Source organism: Odontesthes bonariensis, chromosome 1, assembly GCF_027942865.1.
Source record: "Odontesthes bonariensis isolate fOdoBon6 chromosome 1, fOdoBon6.hap1, whole genome shotgun sequence".
Classification (NCBI taxonomy): Eukaryota; Metazoa; Chordata; class Actinopteri; order Atheriniformes; family Atherinopsidae; genus Odontesthes; species Odontesthes bonariensis.
This window is the reverse complement of record NC_134506.1, coordinates 11,776,182-11,800,020: the sequence shown is the minus strand read 5'-3', so window position 1 is coordinate 11,800,020 and position 23,839 is coordinate 11,776,182. Positions and strand designations below refer to the sequence as shown.

The window sequence follows — 23,839 nt, the reverse complement described above, 5'->3', positions numbered from 1 at the left end:
TTGGCCTAAGACTTTTGCACTGTATGTAACATACATATATAAGAAAAACACACATTTGACAAATGCAATGGAAAGAAGACAGAACTGTTTAGAAGTTCTTGAAAGTAAACATTTTGAACTAATTGCAAAGGAAGGTTTGTTCTTTCTTATCCAACCTTTATTGACCAATGAGGTTCAAAACGGTTCACTCATCCTTGTTAGGCTACGGCTACACGAAAACGTTTTTCACTGTAAACGATACTTTTTCTTATCGTTTGGCTGTCGCGACCACACGGAGCCGGCGTTCCCACTACCCCAAAACGATAGTTTTTGAGAACGGGTTCCAGAGTGGGAAGATCTGACAACGGCGTCGTTTCGTTTCCATTGTTACAGCCAAAACGGATTAGTTTACATCTGTGTCACAGCCACATGGCCAACGCAGTGACGTATACACATACGTCAGTGACCAGAACAAAAAGCGGCTTCCATTCAAAATCCGGAAGAAGAAGACAACACAACAAGGACAGACAGCGATCATCATGGACCCCACAACATTGATAGCAGCACTGCTGCAGACACTACTAACTACAGCGGCGTTGTTGAAGGAACAACGTGAGCTTCGCGCTGGTAGAAGTAGGGGCGTACACGCATGCACATTGCTTCTTCTATTGTTCTGGTGTAACCGGTGGGGGTGGCTTACAGCGCACCTAGAGGTGTTTCGTGTGTACTGCATCGTTTTCATCGTTTTCATCGTTACCATCTGGACCTGAGTCTTTACAGCAGCTTTCACATGTGGTCGCAATAATTTTCGTACCCGTTTTCAAGGCGTAGCCTTGGTGATAGCTGCATGTCCATTTTCACAGCATGTTGCACTGCTATTTAATGTCAATAAACATGACATTAAACATGGCATAAAATAAGTAGTATGGCTACTAATTTATTTTAGCTATTTTTTTAGCTATACAATGTAAATAGATCATCTATTAGCAGATTTCTTAGCCAGAATGTCCAGGATTGTCTGACAGTTTTTTCTGCATGCTTTAGCGTCCTGTTTGGGATGCTTACAGCAACAGTTTATCATACCATAATGGAATGTACCCAGCAAGTTCATTCAAATCGTCATCTGGCTCATCTGCGATAGTAAAGTATTCTATTTGCTTTCAAGCTGGCAACTGTAGATCATCGAGGTGATGTAAGTATCTAAACTCACAATGATGTAAGCTCAACCAAAAATACAACTGTCTTAAACCAAATTAATGTTATCTTGACACGGGTTCTATGAATGTATCCTGTTTTTTAGGTGAGTGACTACAAAGTCATTGCTTTGGAAAATCACTTTATATCAAACCTACTTTGGAAAAAGCAGAATATTTTCAAAAGAGTAAAACACTTTTTGCAAGCCATATTTATTTGAAAACATTAAAGTATCCATCCCAGACCTCCTCCTTGTGGGAAATATATTCCATGGGGGGCATCTGAAGAAGCCTGAATTACCTGAACTGGCTTCCCTCAGTGTTGAGGAGCAGGGACTTTACTCCGAGCCCTGCCTGGATGACTGAGCTCCTAACCCCACCCCTATAGGTGAGCCCAGCCATCCTTTGGATGAAGCTCATTTCCACTGGCTGTATATGCAGTGTTGTAGCAGAGATAAAAACTTCCCCTTCCTACTTAGCTCTCTCTTCACCACGACAGACTTGTTGTCACTTACACAGAAATAATCTGTTTGAAGAGTTTCAGTCAGGATTCAGAGTGCATCATAGCACAGAAACTGCATTAGTGGAAGTTACCAATGATCTCCTCTTAGCCTCTGATAGCGGACTTGTGTCTGTGCTTGTCCCGTTGGATCTCAGTGCTGCATTTGATACGGTCGATCACAGTATCTTATTACAGAGACTTGAACATGTTATTGGGATTAAAGGAACTGCATTAGGCTGGTTTAAGTCATATTTATCTGATAGATTTCAGTTTGTTCTTGTAAATGAAGAATCCTCCTCACACACCAGAGTAAGTCATGGAGTTCCCCAGGGTTCTGTGCTTGGACCGATTCTTTTCACTTTATACATGCTTCCATTAGGTAACATTATTAGACAGCATGGCATAAATTTCCATTGCTATGCTGATGATACTCAGCTGTACTTATCTATAAAACCAGATGAACCTAATAGGTTGGTCAGACTACAAGCATGTCTTAAAGACATAAAGACCTGGATGACTCAGAACTTTCTGCTTCTAAATTCAGACAAAACTGAAGTCGTTATCTTTGGACCTGAGCGTTTCAGGGAGAAATTGTCTAGCTATATAGTTACTCTAGATGGTATTTCCTTGGCTTCTAGTTCTACAGTGAGGAACCTTGGAGTTATTTTTGACCAGAACTTATCATTTGACTCGCATATAAAACAGGTTTCTAGGACTGCCTTCTTTCATCTTCGTAATATTGTTAAAATCAGGAACATCTTGTCTCAGAGTGATGCAGAAAAACTAGTCCATGCATTTGTTACTTCAAGATTGGACTACTGTAATTCTTTATTATTGGGCTGTCCCACATATTCTCTGAAAAGCCTTCAGTTGATCCAAAATCCTGCAGCCAGAGTTCTGATGAGAACTAACAGGAGAGATCATATTTCTCCAGTTTTAGCTTCTCTTCATTGGCTCCCTGTTAAATTCAGAATAGAATTTAAGATTCTTCTCCTTACATATAAAGCTCTTAATGACCGAGCTCCATCATATCTTAAAGATCTCATTGTAAGATATTTTCCTAACAGAGCACTTCGTTCCCAAACTTCAGGTTTACTTGAGGTTCCCAGAGTTTCTAAAAGTAGAATGGGAGGCAGAGCCTTCAGTTATCAGGCCCCTTTATTGTGGAATAAGCTGCCAATAAATGTCCGGGAAGCAGACACCCTTTCCACTTTTAAGACCAGGCTTAAAAGTTTCCTTTTTTATAAAGCTTATAGTTAGGTCTGTTGAATCTGATAGTGTGTCTGCTAGTGTGTCTTGTTCTGCCTCCACCTCTGGCACCCTCTATACTTTCATTACCCCCTACCCGAACCAGGGTTTAAATCCCATTCCCGCCTATCTTACCTCTTTTATTTTTCCCCCTACCCAAACCAGGGTTTGCATCCCCACCCCGCTGTGACTGGTGTGCAGTTGGTGAGAGTGAGTTGTATGGCTTTGTTTTTGCTGGTATTTTTAGTGAATATAGGACTGTTTAGGTGAATTTGTCTGGTGTATCTGCTAGTGTGTCTTGTCCTGCCTCCACCTCTGGCACCTTCTATACTTTCATTACCCCCTACCCGAACCAGGGTTTGAATCCCATTCCCGCTTATCTTACCTCTTATTTCTCCCCCTACCCGAACCAGGGTTTGCATCCCCACCTTGCTGTGACTGGTGTGCAGTTGGTGAGAGGCTGAGGTAGCTTGTGGCTGTAAAAAGATGGTTGTTGTGGTGTGAGGAGCAGATCTATATAGGGAGTATAGGGAATTACTCACTGAGTCTGGTCCTTTATTTATTTATTTATTTTTTTTTTCGTCAGCACAAGTTTCTTGTGTTTACCTTGAATAGGGATGGCTCAGGTAATCCTGAAACATCCCATAGTTAAGCTGCTATAGGCCTAGACTGCTGGGGGGCCTCGTCTGTCACACCTTTCCTCACTTTACTCTCTTTATGTATATGTGATATTATTGTAGTCACTAACTCGTGTTTCCCTGTTCCAACAGATATCCTTTGAATGGTGTTACAGTGCCGCCCCCCCCCCCCTCCCCCCCTTTCTGTCTTCTCAAACCCCAGCTGGCCACCCTTCCTGGTTCTGGTTCTGCCAGAGATTTCTTCCTGTTAAAAGGGAGTCGTTTCTCTCCACAGTCGCCTCAGGCACGCTCAGGCCGGAAGATTGGACCGAAAAACAAAAAGTTTTCAGTGCAATCTGTTGGTTTTCTTAGCTAGGAAATTGTTTTTGAATTGGCTCTATATGAACGCATTGGATTATTTTATGAATTATGATTATTATTAATTTATTGAATTCCAATTGGCTTGAATTGGACTTACTATCTAAGTGCCTTGACATGACATTTGTTGTATTTGGCGCTATATAAATAAAAATGAATTGAATTGAACTGAAATTGTATGACATCCACATCACTGTAAATGCTGCCCCAAACTACCTGTCATTCTCCTGCTCCTTTCTACCTCCTCTCATGAACATGACCACTGTACCCCTGCACTCGCAGCAGCAACTCACCTCCAACACAGAATGAGGACTCCTCTCTTTTACGACCGACAATCATGGCCTCAGATTTGGAGCAGCCGCTTCACACTCCCGTCACAGTGCCTCTCGGTTGGATGAAGCTCACAGGACAACATCATCTGCAAAAAGCAAAGAGACAGTCCGAAGGCAAATTAACTGGAAATCCTTCAGAACTTGGCTGCACATAGAAATTCTGTCTATCAAAGTTATGAGGAGAAATGGTTATTAAGGGCAGCCCTGATGGAGTCCAACACATACCAGTAAATTCTGACTTACTGCTGGCAATGTGAACCAAGCTCTCACTTTGAAGTACCTCCCATGAGAGACACCTACATAAGCCTTCTCAAAGTCCTCAAAATATATCCTTGGAAGTTTTAAGAACTGGTCCAGTGTTCCATGACCGGGACAGAAATTTGCATTGCTCCTCCTGAATCTGAGCTTTGACTATTATGTGTGAAGTTTGCTTGCCACGCCTGTGCCAGTGTGTTTTCCCTGGTGACTCTGGCTTCCTCCCACAATCTGACAACATGCATGTTAGGTTAACAGCTTATTGCTCATTGCTGATTCCTAATTGACCATAGGATGGATTGTGAGCATGCATGGTTGTTTGTCTCTGTGTTTAACCTGCGATGGACTGGTGAACTGTCAGGGTCTATCTGTGAAATCTATACATATCTGAGAAAACTGACAATAAGCAACTCATTTTACATCTTAAATCCATGATCCCTCTTAAGCAATAAAGAAAACATTTTTGTGTCAAAACACATGCAATGCAACAATGGACCCCAGTCTCTACTAGAACCCCCCCCCCCCTCTTTTTAAAAAAAATGTTTCTTCGGGGTCCCCCCCAGAAGAGCTGGAGGAAGTGGCCGGGGACAGGGACGTCTGGGTTTCAAATTGATTGATTAATTTTTATTTATTTATTTGTTTATTTTGCCATTTAATCATTTATTATTATTTGTTAGTAGTATTATTATTATTGTTATTTTATTGTTGTTAATTCAATCATTGTAAATATTTTAAAAAAATGTTGAGCTACTTGACGAATTTGAATTTCCCCCATTGGAGGATAAATAAAGTATTTTTCTATTCTATTCTATTTTCTATTCTATTATCTCATATGAATGCTCCCTGTATTTCTTGAATTTTGTTCCTTTCTTTTTTTTCTTCCTCACCTGTTTAAAAGTCGCAGCTTCAAATAACGTCATTTGCATTTTCTTTCTGCCACTGAAAAGCAGAAGAAAAATCACGAGAAGGCTCCTTTATCTGCACATTAGACAATCTAAATGCGAAGTTTCCGAGCGGCTTCTGAAGGCAGCCGCTGCCAGGAGGAGAATCTCTTTCTTCTCTTTTATCTGCGCGTGGTAAATGACGCTGTGAGCTGATTGGCTGCCGGCAGCTGACTTGTGCTCCATCCCGCATGCCGACTCTCACAGAGAGCCCCAGTGCTCAGTCAGCGCTCCTCACGGTGATCCCCGACACCACTACCCACCGCTTTCCTCACACACACTCACACACACTCTCACGGAGACACACTGATGAGTGCGCGTCGCGTCCGCGCGCCCATGCAACCAGCTGACTTCACCTGAACGAGCCAGGCGGCGGAGCAGAACCAGCAAACAATGCGAGCCAATTGCATTATGCGCTGCCGCAGATTAATACTAATTTTGCGCTCTTTTAGGAGGTAACGAGGGAGGTGTAAACTTGCATGCCACCGCCATGGACTGCCTTTTTCTTCTGATATGGACTTTACCCATCCCGCTGGTCGGCTGCACCTCAATCAAGCTACTCTCCACCCTCTTGTCCTGGAATATCATCAAGGCATGTTGCACTTCAGAAATATTTACACTTTCATTTTTAACACGTGCATCTGCAATTCCAGCATTATTTTATGTCAGCAACAAATTGGTGTCTGCACTGTTAATGTCTTCCATTGTGCTGGGAAGTGATGACAAATTAAACTAAAGTGCAGCTCATGCTTCAGCAGAGGAACTCCATTTATTACCACTTTTTGGCATCTGCTTGCAACCTGTTGCTACCTGTCCATTTATTAGTTTTTCTCTTTTCTTTTTTGCAGACTCTGCACATCTACTGCACACACACCTCCCACTCTGTTTTGGCCAGCTATTCTTTCAACAACAGCCATGGATTAAATCATGGTGAGTGCTTGTCTTTTGACATCTATGGGTGTTTTATTCCAGTTGGCATCGGCCCATGTTTGTAGAGAGAATGGGAATGAAATTAGTTACATGGCAGTGATGCCTTTGGTTCCCAAGTGCTAGTTCCCAAAGAGAAAGTCTTGAGTAAAACAATTAGGACGAATACAAGCTCATTGTGAAATAGAGTTAAATGTCTGTTGCTTATGTGGTAAAGATGTCCGGAATCTTTGTTTGGATCTTAAACCTTGTGCTTTGATTGCTGCAGCTACCATGAAAGCTTTATAAGTAAGTTCTGTGCTCATTCAAGGATTCCCTCTTGGCTGCTTTGTCTTGCAGAGATGATTTACATTTTACTGATTTACTCCCTGCAATACTCCAAGAGTTACACTGTTGAAGTATTTAACAACCCTCAAAGAAAGAGGAAACAATGAAAGTCTGTCTGTGTTACTTATGTGTCTCCACTGACACATATAACCACAGGCTAAATACAAATTATCGCAGTCCTCTTCGGACTAAAAATCTACTGGAAAAGGTTGGAAACACATGCAAGCAGTAGGAGACTAAGCAGTACGCCAGAGAGTCAAGCCAAGGTATTTCACCTGTTCCCTCTTTTCCCTCAGACTACATGTTTGTAACACCAGTGGAGGTGGACTCTGATGGCACATACCTGACACATGATGTGACCAGGAGAAGCCATCGCAGCAGGAGGTCACTCTCTCCTTTTCTGCACTACCAGCTCTCTGCCTTCGGGCATGACATGCACCTGGACCTGCACCCATCCTCTGTGGTTGGCCCAGGGTTCACCATACAGACGATTAGCTCCGATGGCGTCTCCGAAGTAACTACTGACGCAGGATTTCACAACTGCCTGTATCAGGGATTTATCCGCAACCTGTCAGCCTCCTCGGCAGCCATATCAACGTGTTCGGGACTGGTAAGTGTCTGCCAAAAACCTCTAACAGAGTCACCTCTACGTTTACCTACAGTGACTATCAACTAGTGGATTACATGCTTTTTATAGATAGTTTTTTACCAATTTTTTCTAAATCTTTTTATCTCAAAACTTCCTCAAGCTCAGTACCTTTATGCTCTAAAAGCCTGGTTTCTTTGGTCATAGTACAGGTGAACTGTAACGTGACATCATTACACTTAAGTGTAAGCATCAGTTTCTCGTGCTTAGTCATTTGGCCTTATTTTGAATACTGAGTGGATATTAGAGAATGAAGGGATAAAATGGTGAGAGATGTTAAACTGCAAATTGTACAGCACACAAAGGGCAGTTTTTCCTTTCACCTCAAAGAAAGCCCATACAAAGTTAGCAAGTGACCTGTTGACTGGTTTCAGTTCATTGTGATTCAATATAGGTCTGGTTGCTCACTGCTTATTGAGGACTTGAAACCAGCGATTATGCTATGGATCGAGGGGTATTTTTTCTCATAAACTTCTATACAACCTTTGGAGTTTCCCTTGGTAGCTATCAGCAAAATTTGCGTTTAAAGCTTGTGTATTAGCCTAGCTTGCCAGGCTACGTGTTTTCTTCTTCTTCATGTACTCTAAGCATGCAAAGTGAGTAGCATGATGTGGACAGAGGAAAAAGCTAGCCTTTTGACAAAAAAACATGTCTTAATCGTGTTTTTTACATTTGTTTTGTCACATATGTTGTTTTTTCATTTGTGTTTTTTACCGGTATACCTATCTAATCATGCTAAACATAGGAAGGATTTACCGCTTTGTTTTTTGCATTGACATATAACTTATCTTAAAATCCAAAATTTTTAGTTTTCTTTTCATTTAGGAGTTAGCTTAAGAGGAGTATTTTGTTTCAGTTTTAACAATGTGCATTAGCTCCATATCCTCTGCTTCCAGTCTTTTTCCTTACCAACTGATCATGTCCTGACTCCTGCTCCATAGCTAGCAAAAACAAATTAAAGAGGTCTCATATCAGAATTAAAACAATAGGGAATATAACCCAAACCTCTTGAATTATATTCTCCTACGGATTTATGATGTTCTAATTTCTCGTTCAGATTTGACAGAACTTCCTCAGCTATAATTACACTGATTTACACCAACACTTCCCATTCAAAAGACATATATATTTTTTCCCTTAACCCACAAAGACTCTGTAATTACAAGATCCTCCACTTTCATTTGTGGTTTATGAGTTGTCTAGACCCAGCAGGCTTCACACATTCCTTGACACATCCTACACCAGCCTGGACCAGGTGGACACATTACACACCATAAAAGCCATGCCTCCATCTATCATCCAGCCTCCATACCTCCTCTTACGTCTTGCTCCTGCGGCTGCCCTGCTCTTTTGTCCCCTGTTTGCCCTGCTTCTACGTCGCTTCTTGTTTGCAGCAATTAAAGACAGGGTGAAGTTTGAGCCGCCTGGCTGGCACTGCTAATCTTCGCATTGTCCCTTTCATTAGGCTTGCTCCCACTCACAATAAAACACCACTGACCCGTTCTCTTAAAAGCGCTGCGAGGACACAATGTGATTGGGTTTTGATTGCTTTTGAATGGGCCAGTATGAACGTTTTGATCTATTTTTACTCCTTCTGAACACTTTCATTTGATTTTTTTCTTCTTCCGCTCGAAAAGTGTGACCCTGATGCCATCAGTAGTTGGATCTATCTTTACACAGTTTCATGTTTTTTAGGGCAGACGAACAGCATTCTTATAAAAATTGAAAGAAAAACAAAATAAAATACTGTCTGTCTGTCACTTTATACTATATAATCAATCTATGTGTAGATTGACCTGCTTTTAAGCTTGGACATTAAAAGCAGTTTAACCCTGGTTTTACATCAAGTCTTTAGCACTATACTTGGATTAAATAAAGATGAGGAAGGAGACTTTAAAGCTTGCTCTGTACACTGAAGGGCTCGAGTAGGGGATTAAAGCAGAATTAAATTGCAATGTTGGAAAGGAAGAAGCCAGAAAAGTAAAAGATGATGACTAGGAAAACCCAAAAGGGAGCACAGAAAAGAGGGAGAAGCAATGAATGAGAAGTGATCTGTGCTTGGCTGTGCTGTGCTGGGAGCGTAGTGCTAGTGAGTGAAAGTGTTGTGCAAGAATTATGTGAATTTATTGTGTGGGGATGAAGCTCCCAGGGAGGCTGGATGGTCTCTTTACAGAGAGTTGGAGTGATGACTCAGTTTATGTCAGAAGGGCTTTGGAGAAGAAATGGAGTGAGAGGAGGAGAGGGAGATATACAAAGAAAAGGAGCTTCACTGATCTTCATTTTATTGGCTCCTTTCAAGAGGAGGAAAGAAGAGAAAACAGAACAGAATTTGAAATAGGGTACATAGACAGACTCTTTTGGAAACAGCTGAGGTGTCACGACCAGCTTCTGGACCAAACCAAGCCCAGACAGATGGAAGTGGGATATAGCCGTTTAAATGAAGACTAGGGCGATATGGTATTAAGAGCAGAGCTGGATGGATTGATGACAGATGAAGTAGGATTTTCTACTGTAAATCCCTGTTAATAGCACATGGTGTTATTTGGTAGTTTTAATCACCCTCTCTGTCCGTAAGGAAAACCCTGCTCATGTTTTTTGGGTGAAAAAAAAAGTCATTCTTGCTTTTGTATGAGTGACGAAGAGATGTCATTTCAGATGTATTGCTCTCTTATTTGTAAGAGAAGTGCATTGGGGTGGTATGCATCTTTTTTCGTTCTTTTTTTGAGGGTCTCTCAGCTGAGGTCACTCCGCTGCTTGACCTCAATCCTTCCTGCTTGGGTGTATGGGGGGTTGGTGGGTGTCAACCCCACAGGTTCTAACTATGTAGTACAAGTTCAGAGCTGCTCACCACTCAAGTGATTGCAGAAGACTGAAGTGATTTACAGCTCCCCTCTTTCCTCTCAGCCCCCTCCCTGGATAGGATTCTTCTCTCTGGGGTGACTAGGGCAGATCTGAGTCTTGCACTGCCAGGCCTGTTCTAAGCTCCATGTGCAAAACAGTCACATAATATGAATACTCAGAATGTAATCAGATATATCACACTATCATGTTCAGTTTGAAATAGATGTTAAACAAAAGGAGGAAATCCTGGTGCACAAGCAGCCTGAACCAGCAAGTTTATGCCACTTATTTGACAATAACTTAATAATAGTTATTGAAAATGTATATAATAGAACTGAATGGGTCCTAAAAAAAAATCACTATCACTATTGCAAATTTTTTAATTTCCACTGTGTCTTGCCATATCCTCTTCATGGATACATCCGGCGTCAGGCTGGCTGTCTTAGGTTGTGGAGGAGCTGACCACGATTTTACTGTGACCTTTCCAAGGCCCCTACAGGCCAGGTCAGAGACAGGTTGGGCTCACTGAAAACAGCACAGCAAACACAGCATCATCAAACGACTTTTGAAAGCACGACGTACAGCAATTCTTACACACACAATGATCTCCCACAGAAAAAGTTAGAGGCGTCAGTCCACAGCGTTGTGGTGACCAACAATCTTGGATAACAACTCATTATCCCCATGCATGCATACTGGGAAAAGATCATTGTTCAAATCAAATGGCCATTTTGTGTGATACACTAGAATAAAGAGAGCTTCCACAAATATCAATCAGTGGGGTTACATGCCACTGAAAGAATCGGATTAAAGGCTAAATTACAGTAAGACTGAGTTATGAAGTTCTTGTATTCACCTTAGTTTGACTAAAAATTGGACCGGATCGGGTTACTCGCAGTCGGATTAAGACTCAGTTGAAAGTCACACTAAACGTGCTTGTAGACGGTGAAGCATGTGGTTAATTGGACTTTGCGTTCTGCGTATGCTCGAGATTTTTTCCCGGGATCGTCACCCGGAAGTCAAAGGAGACAATATTACTGTGATGGAGAATGCGCCGTTGTGCATCGCGTTTGTGCAATAAGCAGCCCATCACAGACGAAATGTAGAGGGGACGTAGCTTCATCTTGGTTCGCCATCTTTCTCGAATGCCTGAGTTTGTTATTGTTGTTGGTGGTGAAGCGGTCAACCGGAAGTGGCTCTATTAGCAATAGTTGAAATGTGTTCAGCGCCACCTATTGTATCAGGGTATGACATGCATGACATTCATATGTATGACATTCATTCACCGCCATATATCCAAAGATAATTACCCTTGCTCAAATAAGGAGCATAACCCAACTATAGCTAGCTATATATATATATATATATATATATATATATATATATATATATACATATATATATATATAAATAATCAAATTACTCTCATCATGTAGACCCACTGAGTGCAAAATCAAGCAATTTATGGTGTAACTTTACTTTTATAATCACATAAGCCTTAAATATACAGACATTTTACTGACCATGTTTATAAGTTATGGACAGAAAGCCATGGACGATAACCCACAAACCATACCAATTTTCCTTTGCCGAATTGTTGGATCCACTTTATTCATCTTTAATGTTTTCAATGTTTCAGTCTCTGTAGGCTCCAGATTCGGTGAATTCTAAGTAAACACAATAAACCAGACTCAACAATACGTGGTGAAATTCTGTACTTGATTTGGTTTGAGATTAGATTCCTAGATGTTTCTTAGGTTATAATGAGCCTTTGTCCCCCCTTTGGTACGTCTGTTTACAGCTTAAATGTGTGTTTCCACACTCAAATGTGAAACAAAAACCACTGGATAAAGTCCCGTTACACACCTCCCCCAGCCCTTTTGAGGCATCTAAGATCAAACTTGCTGTCTGATGGGCGTCGTTGACACGGTGCCGCAACCAGCAGTGACTGTTGTAAATAAAGAACACTGAGGGGCTCCCTGTGGTGTGAAGAAAAACTCTTGCTCTTTTCCCAGACGTTGTTGATGCTTGATGCACTTTGATGTCATAGATCCCATTCCAAAATTAATGTGCCCTGAATAATGAATAGTTTGAGCTCAATTTCTCATTGAAAACCATTATCTCTCTCAGAATTGTTGCTCGCTCCAAAGTCCATGAACTCTTGAATAGTTTATTTGAATTGATCGTCTACAACCCCAGTTCCAAAAAGGTTGGAACACTGTGTAAAATGAAAATGACAAGAATGCAATGATTTGCAAATACAAACCACAAATTTTAATCATAATAGGACATGAAAATATATTAAATGTTGAAAGTGAGAAATTTGAGTATTTCATGAAAGAAAATGAGCTCATCTTGAATTTAATGGCGGCAACAAATCTCAAAAAAGTTGGGAAACAGGCGACATGAGGCTCAAAAAGTAAGTTGTAGCAATAAGAAACAGCTGGAGTTACACAGTGCAACTAATTAGGTTAATTTGCAACAGGCCAGATGCATGGCTAGGTATAAAAAGAGCATCTTAGAGAGATAGAGTCTCTCAGATGTAAAAATGGGAAGAGATTCAATTGCAAAAACAAATTCTAACTGTGGAACAATTTCAGATTAATGTTCCTTACAGTAAAATGCCGAAACTCTGAATCATCTATTGTTGGCAGTTTATTATATCAACAAAAGATTAGAATAATCTGGAGTCATCTGCGTGTGCAGGGACATAGCTGAAAATCAATATTGGATCCATAATCCATCCATCCATAATCTTCGGGCCCTCAGACCGCACTGAAAACAAACAGGATTCTGTCCAGTAAATCAACTCATGGTTTTATAGAAACGCTTCCTGGCATTATTGGCTGTGAACGCAGTTCTCCGTGCCATCCACAAATGCAGGTTAAAAGTCTATCATGAGAAGAAGGAGCGATGTTTGAACATCGTCCAGAAACGTTTCCAGGGGATGCTACACAGTGGTAAACATAGCCCTGTCCCAACTTTTCTGAGACGTGTTGCTGCCATCAAATTCAAAATGAGCTCATATTTTTCACAAAATAGTAAGACGTCTCACTCTCAACTTCTTCTAATGTTTTCTATGCTCCGCTGTGAATAAAATATTGATTGATGAGTTTTGCAAATCATTGCATTCTGTTTTTATTTACGTTACACAGCGACTTTTTTGGAAATATGGTTGTATTTCAGAATGATCTGATCATTTATAAGAAAAATTCTGAAAAAAAACATGACAAAAGCATACCACTAAACACTCGCTGGCTCTGTTTGAATATTTAACATGTGTAGCTGTTGTATTCTCTTTTGACTTCTCGAAGAGACAACATGAAATATATGTGAAAACTAATCTATGGTGCTGGGAATGTAGACATATGATGTGTCTGTTTGGCAGTGTGCGCCAAATCCTTTGGGCCTTCGCTGCGTTGAAACATACTCGAGTGACTGATTTCCAAAGGGCTCTTGGGCCATTTGTACCTGTCCATTTTCTGAAAAGGCCAACAAATTGAAGTGTCTCCTCACCACTATATGCTTCTCAAGCTTGGCCATAATTCAGCGAATGGGCGCTCGGGGCTTGGAGCTTGGCTCTGCAGGAGGAGAGTGGCCCGGAGCTTTTCCCTGGTGGTCTGGATTCTGACAGTGATGTAGTGCCCACTGTTAGATGCCAGCAGGAGAGGGGGATCAGGCTCTCAGCATGGGTGTGGGATGTTGTGTGTATGAAAGGAAGAGAAAAACCAGACAGTGTTTCTCTGTGTGTGTGTGTGTGTGTGTGTGTGTGCTTTAACATCCCTTCTACTCTGTACGGAGTCTTTCTCACACAAGATTAATGGTCAGTGTTGAAGTGTTCAAGTGGATGCTGTAGCTTTCACAAACAGAGCTCATGCATCAAATCTGACCTACTATTGTCACCACAGCACTCTATTGACTGGCGTTGTTGTAAAACGACGAAGCAAGTAGTTTGACAGATTGTTAAAGTTTTAGATAGGTTTATTTAGTTTTTCTTCAGATTTTGTTGGCCAGGCCAAAGGAAGTAGTTTTCAAGGGATTATGCCCTTTATGAATGACAACCTGGCCAAAATACCACAAAGGTTTAGTACCACCATACCATTTTCAAGCTGGTCTTAACAACTGAGTTCCCTACAGCCAGCTTTATGGGGGTGTAGTGAGCCACCACTCAATTAATACCGTTTCATGCATAGTTGAGTCGAGCCACAGTTACACCTGAACAATGCCTTTTAAATGGACCACCGTCCTTGTTCAAGTAAACATCCAATGGAGCGGAATCAAGCTGCATTTCTGTGGACTGTGAGAGCTCCCCTGTAAAAGGTCATCATACATGTAAATATAGCTGAATTCACTGCACTGATTAAGTTACTTGATAGTGATTTTGTAAGATGACGCTGTGGTTATGAAACCAGGATTAGACCTTAGGTTAGATTTGGCAGTCTGAAAATGCTTTCAGTGACTCAATGGGCTGCTTTGTAGTCCCACATTTCTGACTTGTTTAGCCATCTGACAAAAGAAACAGAAAAATATGTTAATGAGAGCATCTTTATTGGGAATTCATTTATCAATATCTGCTTTCACTTTACTTTTTTTTACAAGAACATGGGAAAAAATGGAACTTTGGAGCATGTGCAGAGCACCTTGGCCCATTTGAGTCCAGTTGAGTGTATGGATGCCAGAGTGATTTGATCCCTGCATTATCTGGGTGTATTTGTCCTCTTTTGAGACGCTTGATTTTGTACAATTTCAGTCAGACAACATGTTTACATGCATTTCATGCATGAAGGATTATAGAGACCAACCAGACCAGCTGAAGTTACTTGGTCACTGTGTATAAAAGTCCAAAGCCAGTCTAGTGTTTAGCCTGCTTAATTCAAAACAGAACAATGAAAAAATTCAAAAAAACAAGCTGCAACATGCAATTGAAGTGGAAACATCAGTGGAAGAAGGCAACAGCATAGTTCCTTCTTTTTTCCTGCTGTTTGAATATAATATTTCTTATGTTGCTTTTATAAAGCTGGTCACATCTGTGAATGCTGCACCACATGCAGCTAAGCTTTTTTAACATGTTTGAATATTTTCAGCTGGTGTTTATAGGCCCTTTTCAAAATGATGTGTTCATTCTTACCAGGTACTAGTGGGAATATTAGTCGTAGCAAATATTGTTCACAAACACCAATTGTTGTTTAAAATTATGTTTATATTAGACGAGTGATATGAAGACATCAATTTGCTGGGAATACTAGACAAATACTTTGTTGTTTTTGTGAAGCTAAACTGTCTCCATCTGCAATGGTCAGGCATTTCTACTTGTTCATACCTCCCTATCCTATTCCTGAAAGCTCATAATCTTCATCACTGCCAACACAGAGCTGAATGTTACAGCGAAACAGGGATTTCAAATACTACCCATAAAAGGAATACTTCGGCATTGGAATTCCACCCATTTTCACACCTGTGCACACCTGCACAGAGAAAGTATGACTCATTTATTTCTGTTTTCAGACAAATTTGACAAAGTGACTTCCAATTTCTGGAAGATTTCCAAAGTTTTATTGTATGATAAAGGTTGGTCGTGCCTGATCACACAGGAAGGGAAAAGGGTTTTTAGCTGTTTTGAATGAGAACTTATCACGCATGTGTGGAAGGCTATGGTCAAACTGTGGCTATTTCCTGTCTTCAATTGGTGGGTGAAGTGGGGGTGTTTGCAAGGTTAAAAAATAGTTAAGGTTGATTTTTTTTTAATGTATATTTATTTTCTATACAAGTATACATATAACATTTAGATCTGCTTCACGCTGTGATGGGCTGATTGGATGGAGGTGAGAGAGGAGCAGGGCGTTGCACTTGGGATACACCTCATTGAAAGTCATTTCATGTGTGTAGTATTGCATCTTGCCCCTCTCTGTTTCAGCTAACTTTACCCTGACTTCCCAGTGTGGCCATTTGGAATGACTATATTTAACAGTATTGTTATTGTTATCTCTAGTAATATGTGCTTGCTTCCATTTAAAGAAAATAATCATCAAGTCAAGTTAGATATAGCTTCCTGGGATAAAACTTCACTGAAAGGCCAAGGTAGATTTAATTTAGGTTTCCCTGTTTTTTTTCACAGGAAATATATGGTTATTACTTATTTTCTGTATTAAACGGAGTGAATGAAACTGCTGTTACATGAATCTCTGTCATCCATTCTTTTGCTATTTCTTTGTCAGCTGGTGAGCTCAGCACCATAAAAAGATATTTTCCATGCTTAAAAGAAAACCCTTACAACATGCAACCAAGGCAAGAACCCTCTTCAGTTGGGAAGCATATCATTATCACAATGTCTTCCATGGGGAGAAGATGTCACAAGAAAAAACAGAGTAATCACCACAAGTTGTTAAGGAGTTCTACATTCATAAGCCTCAAGAACAGAAGGGACAGATTAAACTTTGCCATAAAAACATCTTCAAAATCCCAAAAAGTTTTGGAACAGCATTCTTTGTACAGATTAAACTAGGATCAACTTGTCCCAAAATTATGCACATGGCTTTCAACAACCCATGATTTTAAACATACAACATCCTATGTAAAACATAAAGAGGCAGTGCGATGGCACCGGCATGCGTAGCATACGAGGACTCTGGGACACTGAAACAGTGAAATGAATTCTGAAGTGTATAGTGATATACTGTATGAACAGATTCTACCAAATGCAACAAAGTTTATGGGGCAGTCTTTCACAGTACATATTGATAATTGCCAAAAAGATTTTGCTGGCAACCAAGGATGTACAGAAGTGGAACATTCCACAATTGCCCTGTTAATGGATTGATTTCAACCTGATTCAGCTTCATTTCACTTGCTGAAGACAAAACTAAAAACAGAAAGACTTAAAACGAGAAATAAAGATAAGTGCAATAAAGTATGACAAAATACTCTTTGGTGATGTCTATGGACATGAAAATTGTTATGTTTATTCATCCTTTTACATGTCAGTCCTTAAAAAGAGGGTTATATTTATATATTTTAAAGAGCTAAAATTCTTCAAACTGCTGCGTTACAATCCAAACTGTTTCAAACCTACACCATGTATCATGACCCACTGTAGTGCAATTGCTTCACTTTTTCCAAACGTTGTGACATCGGCCTCCCATCTCTGTCATCTCCACCCTTCCAGCCCCAGAATGTGTTAACGTGGGCCGCACCACTTCTGTTGCAAAATTGAAGAGCTACTGTCATACAGATTCAGGAGATTTATGTATTTTAAGTTGATTTGAGTTACATCTCATTTGCACCACAGCAGTTCTGTAATGTCTTAAGTCAGTAAAAATGGCCAGAACTGCACTGTAACCCAGTTAGAGAGCAATTAACAGCACATTGAAAGAGGTCATTTCCATTTGGATGGACTGATGTGGGAGTTGTCCTCCTGTTCCCTGCTGTGTCTACATGGAATAAAAAGTGGGACTGTGCCCAATGGCTCCAACTGACAAAAGACTCATCCAACATCATCAGTTTCTTTCTTTGTGTGTGCCGTCCTCTGCTGTGTTCCCTAAACATGCTTAGAGGGTGTCAGTAGGTTGTTCAAATATAATTAGTAGGGACAAACAAGGGCTGGAAGACCCCTGGCTCATTTTGATCTTAATGAGTTGTACATAATGAGGGTTATCTATGAATGCCATCTTTAATAGGTTGATTATAAATTGTCCAATTGTAATTCAGCAATCTTACTATTTTGGTATGAATGCTCCACTGTGGTGGAAAAATAGAATCATTTGAAGTTACAGGAGGAGAAACTTTGTGTTTTGCCCTGTCATTGCAGCTTGGCTCTTGTCTCATTCTCATCCAAGATCCAAAATTAACATCTCTTCTTTACTCAATTCTTACCCCATTTTAAAGACACATAATTGACATGAGCAAACTGTAATTACTCAGACTATGATTCCATTGAGCATGTTAGATCCCTGAAGGGCCTCCTTTGCTCCTGCATGATCCCCCCCCCCCTTCACCACACACTGTGCTCATGTGGTCTCCGCTGAGCTGGAGTGCAGATGTGCTTTAGAGTTTGGTAATCACCAGCTTGGGGCTTCTCACCGCTCGGCCCCGGTCTTTAACAGCATGTAAGCACTTACTCATTTGCCTCGTAATATCATGGTAGGAAGTCTTGAAAGAGACTAGTTTATACAGAGACAAGCTAAAGCTGCTGTCTTCCCCTGACAGAAACTGGTGCAATGCCAAGGAGGCAGAGTTGTTTCAGAAGCTGGTATTGACTTTACTCAAAGAAACAGAAATTCTTCTTTTTTTTCTCACGATTGGAGGTGACCTGGTTCAACCTATTGAACAAGTGTGAGAGCCAAAGAAATGTGTGAATCTGCATGGATGCATGGAGGAGGAAGCAAAGTGGTGTTTAGCATGTGAGTGTTCATCCCTTTAATCTAGCAAAGTCTTACAAGTGTAAATGCAGAGAGATAACTAAAGGTCTTTTCTATTGACGTTACAGCTTTCCTACCTCTGGTCTTTGATGGCGGCGCCTGCAAGACTATACAGCTTATATATCATGTAATTATCAAACGTATGGAGCAGCACCTGTGTAGATGTCTAGATGTGTAAATACTGTATAGATATTTACATATTGTTTTTCTCCTATTTTGTTTCATTACAACCTGTAATTAAAATGGGTCTGTTTGGGATTTTATAGACCTATACAAAATTGTACTCAAAGGTGAGATAGTGAAAAAAGGAAAATTTCAAATAGACAAATAGAAAACTGAATAGTAGTATGTGCATATTTATTCAGTCCGTTTGCTATTAAGCCCTAAACTAGAATCAAATGCTACCATTAATATTTAGAAGTCACATTATTGGTTACGTTTGGTCCATCTGTATGCAGTCAGTGTCATGTACCTGTTGCAGTCCAGTGAAGACCAAGGTCATAGGTAATCCTGGAGGGACTGCAAAGCTCCTCATCAGATATCGGACTGTCTGTCTATTAGTGCCATTTAAAGCTGCTCACTACACAAAGATGGAATGATTCAGAGTTTGGAGACATACAGACCTGGAAAAGAAGATACTCTGGTCAAGTGAAAATAATTAATGAGCTTTACGGCTATCAAGGAACTTGCCAAAAATGAGCACAAACCCCTTACTCAAAGAACACTGTCCTTTCTGTGAAGCATGGGGATGGCAGCACCGGGCTGTGGTGATATTCCTCTTCGGCAGGGTCTAGGAAATTGTACAACATTTAAGGAATGATGAATGATGTTAAAACAGAAACATTCTTGAGATCAAACATTTTCTGTCTTGAATTTAATTGATTCTGGGATAGAGGTTTACCTTTCAACATTATAATGACCCTGAAAATATGGCTAAAGCAACACTCAAGTTCTTTTTTAACTGACTTAAAGATCGCTAGACCCTTAAGAAACCCACCCAGTTGGAAGGAACTGAAACAGTTTAGCAGTTTTATAGAAACATACCCCAGAACACTTGCAGCTGTAAAGTATTGCAAAAGGGACCTCTACAAAGTATTTAAACCCCAAAAAACATTACAAGCCAAAGTTGCAAGTTACCGCAACCACTCCAAAAATCAATTGCAGATTGTAAAGCAAGTAAAAAGAAAGAAAAATTGGAAAAATGCCAAACATTTGTATTACTTTTGTATGTGGATTTTCCATATGCTCCCTTTGTCTGCATGGGTTTTCTGTAGTTTCCCCCCACAGTCCAAGGACATACGTGTTAGGTTAAGTGGCGATTGACTGTATTTATTCTCACATATGAACCAGGCACATCCATGTTGCATCGGGCATATGCTTATCTGGATGTGCCTGGTTCATATGTGAGAATCATGTTCTTTGACTTCTCCAGTGCCTTCAACACCATACAGCCTCCCATACTGAAAGACAAGCTGCTCGGTATGGGTGTGGCCCCCTCCCTGACATCATGGATTATAGACTATTTGTCTGCTAGACCACAGTATGTCAGGATGGGGAAATGTGTTTCTGGAACACTGGAATGCAGTACTGGGGCTCCGCAGGGTACTGTTTTGGCTCCTTTTCTTTTCACCCTGTACACATCAGACTTCAGGTACAACTCAGAGTCCTGCCACATACAGAAGTATTCTGATGATACGGCTGTTGTGGCATGTGTGCGTGGTGGACAGGAGAAGGAGTACAGGGACCTTATGTAGGCCTTTACTGACTGGACCAAAAAGAACTGTTTGCTCTTGAACACCACCAAGACCAAAGAGCTGGTGGTGGACTTCAGGAGATCTAAAGCCCCATACCAGTCAGTCTGCATTGATGGAGGGGACATAGAGACTGTTCAGACCTGCAAATACCTGGGGGTGGTGCTGGATAATAAACTGGAGTGGTCTGCCAACATAGAAGCAGTGTAAAGGAGGGGCCAGAGCTGTCTCTTCTTCCTGAGACGGCTCAGGTCGTTCAATGTCTGCAGTGATATGATGTGCATGTTTTATCACACTATCATTGAGAGTGCACTGTTCTATGCTGCTGTCTGCTGGGGGAGTTGCACTACAGACAGAAACTGTAGGCGCCTGGACAAACTGGTGAAAAAGGCTGGTTCTGTTGTAGGCAGAAGGCTGGACCCTCTCAGTGCTGTGGTGGAGCAACGGATGAGGAGGAAGTTAGATTCTGTGATGAAGAATAATAAACATCCTCTCCACAGCATCCTGGCAGGACAGAGGAGCAGCTGCAGTGAGAGGCTCATCTCTCTGCGGTGCAGGACTGAGAGGTTCAGGAGGTCCTTTGTTCCCACAGCCATAAGGCTTTATAACATTGACTGCTGAGTTCTTCTCAAATTGATTGATTGATTTTTATGTATTTGTTTATTTTGCCATTTAGTCATTTATTATTATTTAGTTAGTAGTAGTATTATTATTGTTGTTTTATTGTTGTTAATTCAATCATTGTAAATATTTAAAAAAATGTTGAGCTATTTGACGAATTTGAATTTCCCCCATTGGGGGATAAATAAAGTATTTTTCTATTTTATTCTATTCTATTTAAGGCTGTGATTGTCTCTCTGTCTGTTAGTGCTGTGATGATCTGGTAACATGTCCGGGGTGTGCCCCACATCTGACTTTATACAGTTGGGATATGTTACAATCCTTGGGGACCCTAAACATTGTTGTCGAACAGTTTCACACTTTAGATTCTTACAAATTGTTGACTTTTGCCTTCATGACAACTTGCACAGTCTTGGCATTCTGCCAAACCAGCTTCATAATTGCCTGGAATGCTTTTCCAACAGTGTTGAAGAAGTTCCCAGATATGTTAAACCCTTGTTGGCTGCTTCTCTTTCACTCTTCGGTCCAACACTTCCTAAACTATCTCAGTTGGGTTAAGGTCCGGTGAATGTGGAGCCCAAGTCATCTGATGCACTCACCTCTTCATTCCTCTTCATCTCTCTTCTTATATAGACTTGGGGAGTGTTTTGGGTTGTTGTTCTGATGAAAAGCATACAAAGTTCCCACTGAGCTCAGGTCAGAGAGGAGCTCACGTTACTGCAGAATCCCATAGTAGTGATGCTAGTTAAGTGTGCCCTCAATTTGGACTAAATTGCCAAAAGTGTCATCGGTTATCCTGTTGTTGTCCCAGTATCCATGCATGGGAAGGGAATAAAGTTATTCAATGAAGTATGTCCAATGCCACTATGATGTGGAGCCCATTAAGACTACATTGCTTTTCTGCTTTTCAGTCACAATTTCTACATTTCAACATATAAAAGAAACAGAAAAATATTAATATGAGATCAGCTTTATTTATTTATTTTTTGGAGGGGGTTGCTTAATCAATATACATACAATTGAGTCCAGTTGAGTCTGTTCATGTAGGAGTGACTCAATCATGTAGGAGTGACTCAAAAGCTAGCTAGCTAGCTATCAGAGCTAACTAGACTTTGTTTGGTCGGACTTACATGTGTAAAATTTCAGGTTTGGTTAAACAAAATGAAAGTTTTTCTTTGTGCCATGTAAAGGTGCACACTGAAGTTCAGAAAGTTTTTATAGGTTCCAAGCATGCTCAAAGCCCACTTCTGGGATGATCTTAACCTTTTTGTGATTTGCCTCTTTTCCTTCTTAAGTCTGAGAATGATTGAAGAGCTCTTTCTCTCTCTCTTTTACAAACAGTAGTCTTAGCTCTCTAGTTTAGAAAACCACATAAAGCACTATTGCTGGTCCTAACTGACTTCCAACTATGATTTATTCATGAGAATAAGATGTATTCATCTTGACTAATACCTATTGTGCATGCCATGGTACATTTGTCCATATGGACAAAGTTGTGTTTGCACATTTTTAAATGGCTGTTTTCTGGAGGGCACCCTTAAAGTCACATGACAGCACTCATGAGCCATGGACAGTGAAATGTGTAAACCATAACTATGTAGACTTTGGTAACTGCCAAAGCATGTGTTTTTAAATGTATTGTTATGTACTTTATATGTGCCATCTATAAGGGTGAGATTATTAAGATTGAAATCAGCATGCTGTTTTGGTAGCTATTGACCCTTCCCAGTCACGTGACTTTCGTAAAGCAACCTCCATTTTGGACGTATAGAAGACAACGATTTGCGAGTAACGATAGTAACAGTAACGATACAGACAGACTGAAAATTGAATAAAAGAAGAAAGAACAAGATGCAGAAAAAAACTCCACTATCCAGCAAGGTCGGGCATTTAGTGGGCCAGCAGAGGGAGAGGTATTTGGAGAAGCTGAAAATTGGAGGTTTAGAAAACGACGTGTACTTGCTTCCACCAGGGCTGTTTACAGACGTCCGACAGCATGCCACCGCCTCGTCTTTACCCGACTTTGGCCCCCACGACCTTTATATTTATGTTGTAAAAAACCATCGCCATACACGGGAAAGGATCTAAAGGCATACAAGAGTTTGGATGCCTACAAATATTTTGTGTCGGGCTATGTGACCTGCCTTTTCCAGTGGATCGTCCCTGGAGCCGGTGGGCGCCATCTTTTTACAGCTAAGGTTTGTTTGCATTTTTCATTTAACGTTGTTCACAAGGATAAACGACATGTAAACCCGTTGACACGGTGTTATAATCTTGCTATCACGAGAATTGCAATGACCAAGTCGTAGTGCTTTACTAAAGGCGCTGTGTTATGTTTTATCTAGTAGAAAGGCAACCCTGAAATGGCACGGGGGAACACTAGTGTGCCATGAGAGATCATCTGGTGTGCCATGGAAAATCCCTCTCAGGCTTTATCTTTATTTGGCATGTATGCCGGCATGATGTAAACCTTACTGATCGAATCGATATTTTCCTTTGAATGTTCCTCGCTCCTCCGTTGTAGACTACTCGTTTTCACGTCCAAAATGGCTGACGCTTTTGTTGTGACGTCACGTGGGATGGATCAATTGGAGGCGGAGCTAATCAGAACTACTACATATATGGTACTATTTTATGTGCAGAGACACCATATAAATGTGGTCAGCTTGTCAAATGATTATTGAAAGAAGAGGGAAAAAAACAAAGTTCTGGTACACAAATCTGGTTTTAGTTTTGGAACTTGGGTTTCTAATCGAGCATGTGAAAATGTATTGAAATGCAACCATATGGGAACCGTAGAGGGAAAACTCAATATTTGGTGAAGCTGTTATCAGGTTATAGACTGCTGGATGCTGATGCTGGAGTTC

The 23,839-nt window shown here is 40.7% G+C and overlaps 1 protein-coding gene across 1 annotated transcript in view; it reads left to right on the top strand.

Moving 5' to 3' along the window:
- Window positions 1-5,929: 5,929 nt before the first annotated feature.
- The window catches only part of adamts18 (ADAM metallopeptidase with thrombospondin type 1 motif, 18), a 66,791-nt gene continuing 48,881 nt past the window's right edge, over window positions 5,930-23,839 (top strand). Inside the window, exons 1-2 of the mRNA XM_075471226.1 lie at window positions 5,930-6,080; window positions 6,954-7,309. Coding sequence (XP_075327341.1) covers window positions 5,936-6,080; window positions 6,954-7,309 — 501 coding nt within the window. The 5' untranslated portion in view covers window positions 5,930-5,935. The remainder of the gene's footprint in view (window positions 6,081-6,953; window positions 7,310-23,839) is intronic.